This window comes from Meleagris gallopavo, chromosome 10, assembly GCF_000146605.3.
Source record: "Meleagris gallopavo isolate NT-WF06-2002-E0010 breed Aviagen turkey brand Nicholas breeding stock chromosome 10, Turkey_5.1, whole genome shotgun sequence".
Lineage (NCBI taxonomy): Eukaryota > Metazoa > Chordata > Aves > Galliformes > Phasianidae > Meleagris > Meleagris gallopavo.
Window position 1 is genome coordinate 3,555,606 of NC_015020.2, and position 15,099 is coordinate 3,570,704.

The 15,099-nt window shown below is 37.4% G+C and overlaps 1 protein-coding gene and 1 non-coding gene across 2 annotated transcripts in view; one reads left to right on the forward strand and one right to left on the reverse strand.

Moving 5' to 3' along the window:
• The first annotated feature begins 84 nt into the window (after positions 1–84).
• The window catches only part of DNTTIP2 (deoxynucleotidyltransferase terminal interacting protein 2), a 43,371-nt gene continuing 28,356 nt past the window's right edge, over positions 85–15,099 (forward strand). Inside the window, 1 exon segment of the mRNA XM_003208715.4 lies at positions 85–412. Coding sequence (XP_003208763.4) covers positions 85–412 — 328 coding nt within the window.
• TRNAR-UCU lies at positions 101–186 on the reverse strand. The gene is given in 2 exon segments: positions 101–136; positions 150–186. It is a non-coding gene; the product is annotated as a tRNA-Arg (tRNA).

Sequence of the window (15,099 nt, forward strand, 5' to 3'; positions counted from 1 at the left end):
ACCCGGTTACTGCGGCAGTGGGGGAAGTGGCGGAGGAGCGAGGTGAAAAGTTTAGATGGGAAAGGGAAGAAAAGAAAAAGGAGCATGAAAAGAGAAGCTACGACTCCGCCGGGACTCGAACCCGGAACCTTTGAATCCCTTCAACCCTCTAGAAGTCCAATGCGCTATCCATTGCGCCACGGAGCCACCTGTTGGATTCCTCGCGCACCGCCTATGGAGCCTGCGCGCGGCGGCACGGGCGGCAGCTCAGAGAGAGCGGCAGGGCTGGGTGCGCCCTGCTTCGGGCGCGTTCTGTTCCGCGCAGTAACATGGCGCTTGTGCAGGGAGCCCCGGCTCGGCTGCCCCTGCCCGGGCTGCCAGGCCCCAGGTGGCGCGGAGTTCGGGTCGCGGCTGGAGGCAGAACTGCTCTATTGTACGTCAGCCGGTGCTGTGCAGGACACTGCTTTTGTTAGAATCTCGCATTTTGTGTAAAAGTAATTAAAAAGTTTCAGAGTCTAAAATATGAGGAACCAGGAAGCAAATGAAGTTGGTGTAGAATAAGCTCATTATGATACGTGCTGCTTTTGCCATAGCATCAAGGGCTGAGGTACTCTGTGAAATACACAACCGTGGGAACCCAGGCAGTGAAGGCAGTGTGTGATGTGCCCTGTATGCTGCCCTGGTGTCAGCCGGTGTACCTGTGGGCAGCTGTGAGCCAGTGCTTGTTATGGACTAGCTAGTTTTCGCACTGCTTCTGCTCGAAATGAGGGGATGACTGAAGGGTCTTGGTTTTTGAAGCATGATGCTGGAGTTACAGCCCTCAGGGTAACAAAGTCTGATAATCATAGAAGCTTTAGAGTTGGAAGGGACCTTTAAAGGTCATCTGGTCCAAAGAAGCCAACAGACTATCTGCGACTCAAAACTGTATAAGAGTCAGAGGAGGTCTGACTGGATTTACAGGCTCTAGGTCTGTGCAGTCTTGCCATAACTGTTCCGTTCTGGACTGAACTTGTTCTGCTTACTCCTGGTAATGAAACGTTCTGCATTTGCAGATGAAAGAATGCACCAGTTCATTTCTTTACTAAGTTTCCTTTGCATCCTCAGACTGTAATGACTCAGGCCCTGTGCTTCAAAAAGGAAACAGAACTTTTGTTTTTAAGAATTGAGATGATCCTTGAAATAATAAGCTTAAATTCATGTCTGTTCTACTCAAATAAACCACTTGTATATAACTATGAGCTGCCGTGAATATTCTGTAGTTTGGAAACTCCTGGCATTTATTGTGGGGCAAACTGAGTGTTCACACACCACCAACGCGCTTTGATACGTTGGTAACTTTGGACAACATATCATTAAATGATTGCAGGTAGTGTAGAACAGGAGGTTGGATGTAGCCTCCCGCCTGTAAATGTAGTCGCAAAGTCAACGTTTTGTTTTGGACAGCAGATGGAGCTGCTGAATGAGAAACCGTTCATGAGCTAAGGAAATGGGTTACGTTGAGCAAACGGGACCAATTAATCTTTGCAGACTTGGATGGGTCCTTTAGACTTTAGCTCTCCTGTGGCCAGCTGAAGCTCAGTTCTCTTGCAAGCTATCTTTCATCTTAGCTTCTCTTCAAATTTGTGCTCTATTTCAGGCAGTAGGTGTTTATAGGAGTCTGGCAGCACTGGTTTTAGTTACTGGCAGTTTTCACTGAACTAAGCTGGGTGCTGTTTTGCTAATTTTAGATATGAGAAGAAATGCAGTAGTAATACTTTGACACGAAAAAGCAAGTGGATCAAAGGCAGACCAAAAATAGCAGCATCCCATGGCACTTTTATGTTGATAATAAAAAAATCCAAATGTTAATTATGAAATTCTTCAAGAGACTTTCTAAAACTTTGGTTTCAGCACTGTTCTCCAGTGGGTATTTGCTTCATAGAATTCTTTTGTGCTTGATTTATAGACCATTTCTGCTTTGATTTTTTTTTTTTTTTCCTTGTTCACACAGCTTAACACTGTGACGAAAAGCCACGAGTGTGTTGCTGTAAAGTCCTGCAGCATTTCACTCATCTTATATTGGTGCTGTATTTCAGGAGCATTGCTTTGTGTGCATTTCTGTTGCAAAAGGATAGAGAGCTGCCCATGTTATTCTAGAAAGGCAGAGTTCTTTCCCTCTGCATTAACATTTCAGATTTTATAATAAGCAAAAGTTTGTCACTTCTCCAACTTTCTCATGCAGCTCTTTTCAGTGTTTTTTTGTGCACTTTCCTCAAGTTGCATACTGAGCAAAGTGCTTGTGAGGCATTAGCAATGAATGTTCCTAACTACACCAACTCCTGTTGATCTTTGGCCTCTGTATTGGGATTTCTGTTTACGTGGCAGCTCTCCATTTCTAGTTCAACTTTTTGTTGTATTTGTTGGCTTGTTTTTTTTTGTTGTTTGGTTGTTTGTTGTTGCTGCTCCTGCTGTTTTGTTTGTTAATTTGCTTTGAATAATGAAATCCTAGATTTTATTTACCTTATTGTTCAGTGTGCATTTGTTCTTCTTTGCTTGAGTTTATTTCTTTGGTATCATGAGATTTCATCTAGCTTCTCTTTTGCTATTCATTATTTTCAGAGTGAACAAGGAGATGAGAAACAGATATTTTTGTTTCAATTGAATCCTCAGATTGGCCCCAAAGGGCCAAAACAGTCCCAAAGAGTACAAGCCTAAATTAATAATCACCAAAGAAAAGGCTGAATGTGCAAAGTGCATTAAAAAAAAAAAACACTGAAAAGAGCTGCATGAGAAAGTTGGAGAAGTGACAAACTTTTGCTTATTATGTGCCTTTCGTTTTGCAACCTAGATGTAACTATCCGGGCTTTTATTTTAAAATTTTTATTTGTAAATTAAATTAACATCAAGCTAACAAATACCTACAGAATTCAGTTGTTCCTCTAAAGCTTCTCATAGACATCACTGTAGTTCAGCTTCTCTTGTGCACAGTTGGTCATCTGTGAGGTAACTTCAACATTTTGAGATGAAACTTCCTCTAGAAAAGCCTTTCAGTATGTACCTTATTTTATTGGTCAGTTTCCATTTATCAAACCTGAGTGGCAAAAGTTGTATGATGAAATCTGTCCAGAGGGTTCAGCTGCTTTTCAGCAAGCTTCCCTTCTCTTTCATATGATTTCATTGAATGCTATTGGATGATGAGCTTCTCCTGTTCCTTGTTTATTCTGTTGCTTCCTCAACTCAGTTACTTGGTTGTTCCCTTTGTAAGAACAACGCAGTTGTATTGTCTTAAATAGACCTGACACAATGATACCAATTGTGCTGTCTCTGACATAGTTTACTTAGAAAACAAATAGAAAACCCCCAGCAAGTGTACAGATTCAGTCTCAAGACTTCAGGAATATTCAAGAAGTAGAACATGTTTCTCTAGCTTCTGTGCTTATTATAGTATTACAAAATATTTAATATATGTATTTTGTTCATAAAGGATTAAAAACAAGAGTTTGAAAATAGAGTTAAAAGATACTGATTCTGAAACAACCAGAACCAATCCTTGCCTTCTGCCACACTGTTTAAATGCACTATTTATTCTCCATTCTCACTCACGTGCTCTTTGAATGATGTGCATGTATGCGGTAAGTGTAGGGTTTAAACAGTGCTGCAGTGCAGGTATAGCTTTTTAAATAAACATGCTGGGTTAACTTCTGCTTTCATCTGAGCTGCTTTGAATATGACCATACTGAATCAGCTTTATGAATGCTTATGATAATAGAATTTGGCCTGTAGTGCTTCTTTTCTTGCTGTTGCCAACAGAGTGGCACAGTGTTCTCTTTAGGTGATTTTTGCTGATCTTCTCTTTGGATAAGTCTCTCACTAATAAACCCAAGCTTTAAGTCCTGTTATTACCATTCTTTCTGGGAAAAAATGCTTTTAATCTCTAGTGATTGGACCCCATATGAATAGAGATAGGAAGATAAAATGCAGCAGACTCTTGTTTCTTTGATAGAGAATACTTTAATATTAATGGGATTTGTTTTGTTTCCTACATTTCTCACTCAAGGGCTGTGTGGGCTATTTATCCTGATGGCTAAAAGCTAGAGTTGGATTGCTGTGTCCTGCCAGCTCTGGGTGCTAAGTGTGCCCCTAACATTGGCTGTGTGTGCTCAGCACTACTGCTGGAAAAAACTTGCCAGGCATGTTCTAAAACGATTAAAAGCTTTTATTCTTAATTAAAATTTTGCTTTCCACTCAGTTGTGAATAGAAGTGACTGACTCAGCATAATATGTGAATACCGAATCTGGTCTAATTGCAGAAACAATAGCATATAAAAATCATATCTGTTTGTCAGTTCTTTAATTAAAAATATTACCCAAAACTGTGTTCAGATACTCTTCTCTCTCCCTCAACAAGTTTTTACTTGATCTGCTTCAAATATGCGTTGATTTGACTGTACTGGAAACTTTCAGAAAATTGTCTTGCTGTTGATTTTTGGAGCCAGCAAATGTACTCTGAAGGTTTATTTGTAGAAAGGCTTTTCTCTTTGAAATTTCCCTTAATTGAACTGTATCACCGCTTGTGAAATTGATTTTGGTAGCTAAATTCACAGTGTGTAATGTGAGGTAATGGAGTGGCATAGGACCTGGAGCCAGTTGTTTTCAAACACTACCCTTGTGCTTGTCCTTTGCTTACGGCACGGCTCAGCAAGCTGTTTGCATTCACTTGCACTTAGAGAGAGGAGTGTGTCCAGCTCAGTGTTCTGCAGGAGCTGTGGCTCACGGTTTGCCTGAGGAATTGGCCGATTCCCCAGTCAATGCCTGCAGCCTTCTAAATCTACATTCATGTTCTTTTCACTCTTTCACCCCACCTGGCAGGCAGTGATGGAGTGTGCTGCAGTTAGGGCTGAGCACCTGGCTCTGTGCAGCAGAGAAGATGCTTGGCAGCTCATGGCACATCCCCAAAGAAAGCAACAGGGAAGATGACAAAGCTCGAGTATTACAAAAGAGTTACCTGTGGATGCTGCGGCTCCTTCAGATGAAAAGGTGTTGCTAGAGGGACATCATTAGGCCCTAGGTCTGCAGCATTGCTGTACATGATCTGCCACATGGCAAACAAAGCTTGCCCCATTTTGCAGCATTTACAGAAACTTTTCTCTTCTTGTGAAAATGAGCATTCTTTTTTATGCAGGTGGAAACTGGAAATTATTTTTTAGCAAGCAGCCAGTGAAGTCTTCTGGATTATTTATTTTTTTTAATATAGTTTGTGTCCAAGTTTCAGTTCAAGAAAAAAGCAGGAATAGACTGAATCCTATGTCACTTGGGCAAAAAAACATCCCTGAAGGTTATGTATAAATTGGATGTGAAGGTGACAAATGGCATGAAGCAGAAGCATGGGCAGTGTACTGATGGGATGATAGTGAGATGAGAAACTACTTTTTGGTACTTTGGAAGAAGAGTAAGTGGGAGTGAAGGACTTTCTGGCTGACAGGTGAGTGATGCACACCGTATTGGTTAATACTTCCTCTAGAATATAACTCCACTTTTCTCCAGGATTATCTACCACACAGTCATATTTTGTTGTACTTTCTAATTGTGTTACAGCTAGCTATTTCTTTGTGGATTGGGGAAAAAAGATCACATTTGGCAAAGTGTGTTTTCTTCTTATGAAGCTTTTGAAAATGGCTTTTTTTAAATTCTGCTCTTCTGTCTACCAGGAATTATTTTTCTCTGCTTTAACAACCATAGTAGAAGAATGTTAAACTAGCAAGTGATATTTATAGCTAAACCTCACTTAATGGTTGTTCTATGTCTTTCCTTCCTTCCAATTTTTGTCTCATAAAATCAGTCACTGAAGTTAATACAACTTATTGCCCTGCAGAAGTTACAGTATGAGGAAACAAAATGCTGCTCATCAAAGGCTCTTCTGTGCAGATAGCACAGACACAAAGACTTCTTTGTGATGATTGTGCAGACTCAGCTCTGCCACTCTAAATCACTACTGAATTTTCCTCAATTCTAGTGTTGCAATTAAATAACGTCCGTTTGTTCTGTTGTGGAGCTTTAATTTTATTTCCAAAAATACTGTCAGACAGCAAGCGTTGACTTAACTTATCAAAAAAAAGTCTGTGTTAAGAGTTGATTGGAATTTGCCCATGTAATCTCTAAGAGGTCTCCTTTTTTTTTGTGGAAGTGCTATCTAAGTGCTATATTTAAGTGCTATGCTACTTAAATATACATTCATCTTTGTTTGTTTGAATTAATAATGTGTACCAATCATTACTGCAGCAAATCAAAACAAGAAGCTTCCCGTTTCTTTGGTATTTGGAAATCATAGCAATCTGTTGTTTTTTGCCTTCTTTTTTCCTCTATGGAAATAAAATATTATTTTTATTGTAATATATGTTTGTGAGTAATACTGTACATATGCCGATTTGCAACCACTAAGATAAGAAATCCAGAGGAATAAACTGGAAAAGCCTGAAAGAAGTTCTGTCACAGCTCTTCTGAAGTTGCAGAGAGACGGGTAGACATTTACACTGAGACAGTTGTTCAGTGGTGGTTCAATCAGTTTTTCATATATCTGGAATTTTTTAATGATTAATGTGAATGCTTGTACAATCAGTGAATGTACAGATGTTATAGATATGAGGTATACCAGAGAGTTATTACACCAAAGCAGAAAAGATAGGATGCTTACCCATATCCTAGGGCTCACTTACAAAACTCTAGCGGAGCGGCTCTCCAGAGGGATCCTTCCCTACTGGCAGTCAGCTCTTAAATGGGTCTAGGAGAGGTGCAGCCAGGCTCCACCCCTTCCTGCAGCACAGGTGAATTGCCTTCACCTGTGCTCCCGTGGCTGACTCATTGCTCGCCTCAGGTGATCAATCAGAGGTTCAGGCCGTGATTCAGCAGTTCCCATACAATGCTATAAATTTTTTAAGTGTTCTGATGATAGCTAGTTTGGAAGGGTCACTTTTTGTATTTAGTATTAATTGCAACATAATTGGTTTTATATGGAGAACTTGAGATTTTTGACTAATAGTTTTGCTACTCACAAGTTGAGTAATGGAGGCCATCTTCCTTCTTGTGCTGTGTGATGTTCAAGTGATGTACATATGGATGTATATATACTATTGTATAGGGTATACATTATATTGTAAATACATAATAAATATTATATATTCTATATATTATATTTCATGGTTTTAAACTGAGACAGGGGAGTTTTAGGTTAGATATTAGGAGGAAGTTTTTCACACACACGGTGGTGGCACACTGGAACAGGTTGCCCAAGGAGGCTGTAGGATGCCCCATCCCTGGAGGCATTCAAGGCCAGGCTGGATGTGGCTCTGGACAGCCTGGTCTGGTGGTTGGTGACCCTGCACATAGTAGGGGGGTTGAAACTACATGATCGTTGTGGTCCTTTTCAACTCAGGCCATTGTATGATTCTATGATAATATATATTATAAATATACAAAAATATATTAATAGATATTTCATCTTTATTTTATAAGACATCTGAATTTTGATATTTTTGGTCAATTTATCAATCTAAATTATTTGAAAGATAATCCTATATTAATATGTCTTTATAGCTGGCTTTGAAAAAGTAAGAGAGAAGCTTGAAGAAAATACAGGAATATATCAGTGTATTATGTGTTTTTTTTTCCCCTTTTGACAGCAGTATTGCTTAAATGCCATTTTGCATGACTGTACTTGTTTCTGCTCTTGGGAAAATGTTGCTGATATGGCACAAGCATCAACTTTCAGGTGAGGGATGATATAGGCAGCCATAGTAAACAGTTTTATATCTTAATGTTACAGCAGTAATGATCATATTTTCTTCACAAATATATAACTTGATGTCAACAAAACAAAACAGTAAATAATTACTTTTAAGCAAAGAGACAAGTGCTAAGAAATAACTTTGACCAGCCTGTCAAAAATACAAAGATTTTCTTAGATAATAGATGGATTGGCTTCTAGTATTTCTGTATTTCTTTGATTTGCAGCAACAATTGGGTGCTTTAGAATAATAGAATCATATTCTTTATTGACATTATGAGCATCTCAACAGCCAGTGGTGTTACTAAGTGGATTTTTTTCCTCTGAATTTTAATTCCAAGCACCAGTCAGTGCCAGAGGATGCCAAAGGGCAATGCAATCTTCAGAAATTCCTAGTAGTGTTATGTACGTAATGTATCTTTTCTAAAAGTGACTGTTTTTATCCTCTCAGCCTTTTCTTGTTTGTGTGTTCACCACTGTTACAGTGTAATACCAGAACGCTGCTGACTCTAGATTTTTGTGTAATGATAGCAGAGCATTCTTCTCACCAGCAGCTGGCACCATCCGGGACAAATTTTCAAGTATGCAGATAAACTTTGCTTAGCTACACTCACAATTCATGTCATGTCCTTGCCTTTCTTGTTCTTTCTTTAGTTAGGGGGATGAGGGGAGTCAGAGGCTGGGATTTCTGTTTCTACATGCCATGCTTACCAGCAAAAGAAGTTAGTAATAATAACTTTGAAATGCATTCATCGTTCTTAGTAAGACTTCGTAGTGCAATTAATTTTATTTTTAATTTGTTTTTGTGATGACTTTGTCAGATCCACCCATGTTCCTCTGTTCACATTTCTTCAAAGTCTTGCAGCTAGTGTGCTTTGAACAAGGGGGACTAAAGTACAAGTACCATTGACACAGGCACTTGCATTTTGGGGGCCTGGAAATTTGACATCAGGAAATGGATGTTGTGCCTTTGTTCCTTGAATGACAAAGGATTTAAGATGCTTTGAATTACATACACATTGTTTCTTACTATTTTTTCATTTCAGAGGTAAAAATACCATACGTTATTGTCTTTACTGCTGAAGAACAGCAGTGTATTTCTAAAGTTGGTTTTAGTTCTTGAATCAGCCACAGAAAAATGCAATCTTTGGCTGAAGAATACTCTGACACAGTATTTGTCAGACTCGAGTGATGTAAAATTGTTCAGCAGCTTACAATTGCTGTATTGCCGGGCTGGATTAGTGAAAGTCCCCTGTGTGCAAAGGCATTTGATCACATTCTTGCCAAGAAGCAAATGTTTCTTTGTGTCTTCCTCTATGGCCACACTCACTATTAAACTGAGTTCAAATAATAAACTGTTACAACTAAAATTCTTAAAAGCAATATTTTTTCTTTCTGCCCCAGGAGCAGGCTGCAATTAAGAGTCGCAATGCTTGGGCACTTAACCTACCTGACTTGTGTTGAAGGTCCGCATCTAAGGGCACTGTTAGTTCCTGCAGGAAGTTACAGCTCCAAATTGTGCAGAGATTATATAATCCTTTGCAGTGGATTATTTGATTGGAATGATAATTAGATGTACTGCTAAGAGCTCTCTGTCATATAAAGAGGTTTCTGGAAGGGAAGAAAACAATTTAGTTGCTGCTGGAGACTTTTCTCTATATTTTTAATACTAGACCTGTTGCTTCATTTGTTGAAATAGAATCCTCAGATTAGTGCTGCTTTCTCAACTGCATCTAATCTCATTTGACTCAAGCATCATGAAGTGAAAAAATCAGTGTAGATTTGTTTTGAAACAATTTTTATTTATTTTAGCAAATCAATGTATATGAGTTCATCATCCTGATTGTTAACACTAATTTTTAGAAGAGGGTAAACAGGATCTAAACTATCAAATGGGATGTAAGCTTATTAATTTATAGGGAATAGTTGGTATGGAAACTGGAAACTTTGACTGTTTTCCTTCATACAGGCATGTTTTTAATTTAATAGTGTTCACTTAACAGGAATTGGAACAAAGTTTGATGACATTCTCTCTAGCTTCTTCAATAATGTGAAGCATTGCTTTTAGACCTCTTTCATCTGGCTGTGAAATAAAAAAGATTAATATTTACTTCTACTTGGATCATCTGCAGGAAATAAAAGATCATAAACAACTCAGAAAATCATTTAGATATCAAATGCAAATCAAGTGAACTTTCCAGCATTTAGAGTACTGACCTTCAACCTGACTTTGAGTCAAGAATTTCTGCTTCCAAGGCTGCTCATTCTTTATGCCAGTATTTTCCTGGCAAAATGTATGGATCTTTTGTAATGTGTTGTTTGATGGAGAATGAATGAAGCCCCTCTGGCATATTTATCCTGCTATCTCACTTGGGATTTGAACTATTTTGCCAGAAAAGAAAGTTCAGTGCTCTCACTTTCCTTTCTAGTCCCCTCATTGTTGCTACAGGAGCTCCTTGTTGCATGAATATTTTTTCAACTATAGAAACTAGCAGTGTTTTTGAAGAGTCAGTAAAAGTTGAATGGTTTTGAACAATAGCCAACATTTACAGAGTATTGTATAGCTGTGATTTTGAAGCTGTCATCAGCAGTATTCTGTATCTTAGAATGAGAGGAAACATCACATTTAATTTCATCAGTACAGTCTTTTTTAGTTTGCTTGATCTCTTTTTGTATTTTCCTTGTCTCACACAGTAGAAATTAGGGCTATCTGAAACATTATTTTAACACTGATATAAATGGTAAAGTATACTGAGAAATGGTCTTTCTTCCTTCTTTTTATCTGTTTATTATTATTTTAAAAGGCAGATACTTTTTAAGAAGAAAAATACTACTATCCCATATGAAGCTTCTTAATTTCCAAATGTGTGATGGTGTCTTTTGTTTGCTGCATATAGAGCATTGATAAGAGTTTATACGTAATTATTAAAAGGCTTTCCATTAAAACAATTAATTTGAGTTTGTAATTAGACCCAAGAGAGGGTGATTTTACTAAGACAATTGAAATTGCATGTAGATTCTGGTTCTAAGTGTATATTTACAATATATGTATTTTGATTTGCATGTGAAACTTATTTGCAGATCCAGAAATATGTATAAAAACTTAGTTGATGCAGTTTTTGTTAACAGAGTAAGAAGCAATCTCTATTTAATTTAAATATTCTCTAGTGGGAATACATGCTACTTCTTTTATAGGGAAGAGCCATCTTTTGTGCAATTATCTGTGACTGGATTATCTTATAGAACTTCTATTTATTAACCTCTTGTTAGATTTGGATAGCTTGCTAAGAAAGTAAAAGAACCCTGTTTTAGTGAATGTACTTACAGAATGCACTGTGCAGACATAGTTTTTGGGAGGACAGAACAAACAGTTTTACAGATTGTCTTTCTTGAATTAATTATCCAAGAAATAACAAGGCAATAATCTGTATCACCTTATTACAACGTAATTGATTTTGAGTAAATTATTGCCTGTAACTTTAAAGAAAACATATTATTATTTACCATGAAGACTTTTATCAGTGAAGTTCCACTGAACTATCCACTGAAGATCCTGCTAAATGTATGAGCTGGCTTGTGCGTGTCTACACATTATTGACTGATAGCTGGAGTAATTGTCTCCATCTGAGCACAGAGAAGGAGCATCAATGAAGTTAGCACTGAAAAACATGTGGAAACCTTGACATATATCTGTAGGGAGAGCTGTTGTCATTAAAGAAATGTGACAGTGATTATGGGATAGCTGCACCACTCCTCTAAACTGGTAACTGAATATTCCATTCTAGCAGAGACCTTTTGTGCCGGTCTCTGTAACAGTACCTCTTTTCTCTAGAATGAGACATCCAGAATTTTTAACTTTTGTACAGTAAAAGTTTAAATAGAAATACCAAAATGGCTTTTAATATCTGTCTTTAATCCAGAATCACTTCATTTCCATTTGCATCTCCATTTGATGCTTTTCCTTCAGCAGTGTTATATACCCACATGTTTGAGGACTGATGTCTTTTTGATTGCTTCTTTAGAAATTCTTTTTGAGATTGTTGGTGAAAATCCATTGGAAGTTTTGTGGCACCATGGATGTGAAGTGGCAGAAACTTTAATATTTCATTAAGCAGTTAAAAGTTTAAAAATGGCGAGATTTTTAATCCAAAATTTCACTGTCAAGAATGGATTGAGACGCTGACCTGTTATTTTGAAATCAATGATCCATTTGCTTGTCTGAATCCAGAAGGTTGTATTTCAGCAATTTACTTTCCTGTCTTTTTCTCACCCAGCATCATGACTGTTCAGAATAGTAATGATTTAAACAAAATAATTTTAAAAAGAAAACAAAAAAACCCACAACTCTTCTCTTAAATGTCTACTAAGACCTAACAGCATTAAATTTTAAAACTGTCTTGAAGAAGGCATCACTTCAGAGATTCATTCAACTTGATCTAATCTGAACATGGAGTGAGTTTGTTTTTGTTTTGTTTTTAAGAACGCAGACAAAATATGTTTATTAAAAAAAAAGGAAAATTATTATCTAGCCACAGATTTACAGACTTTTCCACTTGTAAAATTGCACTACTGCTGTTGTGGTGTGGGGAAATAAAAAGAAAAAAAAAAAGAAAATTTTAATTATTCTGCTGTGTCATTTTTTCCTGTAATCATGCTTTACTTCTGGCTTAGATATCTTTTTTTTTTCACTCTCTTTACCAACTTCAGCTTAAAAGCTTCTTGATTCCTTTTTCATCTTTTGTTAGCTTCTTTCTCTTTCTGCATTTCTCTATATCTTTCTTTGTAAATGGTGTTTTTTCCTACTCTTCAAAAATACTGCTAGAAAGGTATCTAGTTAGATTTTAGAAAGAATTCATTAGAAGTGGAGGAATCCATGAACCTCTAACATGGAAAATGAAAAAGGACAAGAGCAAAAAGCCCTTTAGTTTGTACTTGATATAACATAAAATTTCTGATGAGGAGTTTATCCAGATTACAAGTGTTGCAAGATTACAGGTGTTGTGTAATCAAAAGCAAAGTAATGCAGGTGCTAGAAGCCCACTGCCACACCTGAAATGCATCGAGTGCAATCAGAATACACTTGTGCCACTCAACAGGTATTTATATATTGGAGCAAATGCAGAGCTTGGCTGAAGCAGTAAACTTTGTTCACTCCTGATTTTCTTTATGTTACACTTAACCGAAGTTCTACTTGATGATGTCGTATCTGCGGTAGAGATCATTCTGTCTCTGCTGCTACTGTAGCAGATGCTGCACAATATGGTGAGGCAAGGCTGGAAAGACTTCTGATGAAGATGCTGAATGCACAGCACTGTATGAATGGAAGCTTGGTATGGAGCATGCCACAGTACAGAACTCGGCAGGTAAGGGAAGCCTAACAGTGGTGACTGTGAAATTGATGGAATCACACCTGAAGCTTCTATTTCAAAGTTCTGATTTGAATGCAGTAACAATGCACCAAAATATAGGAGGAAAGCAGAAAGGGATAGGAAAAAAAATGTCCTTTGGGCTATCTGCAGAAAGACTGACAGAAGTGTGTTGTGTAATCAGCCCCTTTATAAGGCAAAAGTTTACTACCATAAGAGTAATTAAAAATACTTTGAACAAATTTGAATTAGCATAGCGAGTTTAGACTGGCTTAGTATTTTGCATTATGTATCTGTAAGACTTTGGGAATCCTGGTCCTGCATTTATGTATCTTCAGAAGGAAAACTAACAGTTTTTTGTTTTTATCAGACTTGCCTCATGTTCACGAAAATATGATTGGTAGCATTTTTGCAAGTAAATTTTGTTGATTCAGAGAAATTCCTGATTCTCAATATTTACTCCAAAGAGAACCCAAATATTATAACAGCTAGCTAGCTATTTGCATCTAGAGATATAATAGAAAAATAACTTGTTATGTTTTGCATGCACTATGCTGGAAGTTAGTAGAGGCTCTGGCTCTTATAAGCTTATTGACTTGTTAAAATGGTTGATGAGATTATGACAAATATCTTCATGGCTGAGATTCCCAGAAAGCACCTTTTAAACTGTTGCAGATGTTAGCTCTAGCTTTAACGTTACTCAGGATTATTTCTTACTGTTAGCTCTGGCAATGCAAGTTAACCTGTTCTGGTGAGCTCTAGCCCTAAATGTCCTGTTTCCATTTAGAGGAGTAAGAGAACTTCCATCTAAAATTAAAGCAGAACTTAGTGTAAGACTACACTTACTGCAGCTTGTGACCAGTGTTCTACTGATCATTCTCACTGGACACTGTAATTTATTTTTTTAAGCCTGCTTATTGATCATCTTCATCTCCTTTTCTCATGTAATTAGAAGTTGATTTAAAAAAAAAAAAAAAGAAGTGGACAATGACTTTACTTTCTAAGGACATTGAATTTGCAACTAAATTATTTTTCCTAGATAGTTCTCATTTTGTTATCTTTGCTATGTGACTGGACATCTTGAGCAGCAGAGGTTTTCTGTCTTTCACCTTTATAAAAATAATGTTCGGATTTTTATTTAAGAAAAGAACATTTCAGCTTGTTGTATTCTCTAAGGAAGAAATATTTTTATTTCAAAGCGTGATGGCTTCCTCCCATTTGATTATGTTGGCCAGTGATGTCATTATGGAAGTTCCCACCAATATTCCATTACATGCTGTTACTGTGTGACAGATGGCAGCAGAAGGGACGGCCTGACAGAATGGTGTCTGAAGGAAGGGTGTATGGAGCAAAGGTGTATTGTTGAATTCCTCCATGTAGGAAAAATGGCACCCATTGAAATTAATTGCCTCTTGCTGAATGTTGATGGAGACCACACAGTGAATGTGTGAGCACAGTGAGGCAGTGGGTGGTGCATTTCAGTAGTGACAACAGCAACAGCGACTCTTCTCCGCTGGTGCAGATTTTTATGAGCGCGGCATGCAGGTTCTTGTTCATCAGTGGCAAAAATGCACAGCTAGTGGTGGTGACTGTGTTGAAAAATAGTGTTTTGTAGCTGAGAATTTTCTTTATAAAACGATGTTACTGTGCTCTTTGTATCTGTTGTAGTTTCCTTGGAAATAAATAGGAGGTATTACTTCCAGAGGAATCTACATAATATAGTGTACTACGAAAAGTTACAAAATAAGCCTTTTACACTGAAATGAAAGCACCATGGCTCAGTGGTGTTTGTATATTATGTTTTTTTAAGTCTTATGATGAAGTGTGTTTTGTTGCTAGGATTCTATTGGTTTTATGAGTTTTGGTACGTAACTGGAACAGTTATCTACGTGAGTAATCACTACGCAGTCTTCTGGGTAGTGTCTTTTTTGCTTAATCCATTATTTAAATGAATAGAAGTTTACATTAGGGTCTGTCCTTAAAACTGTATAACAA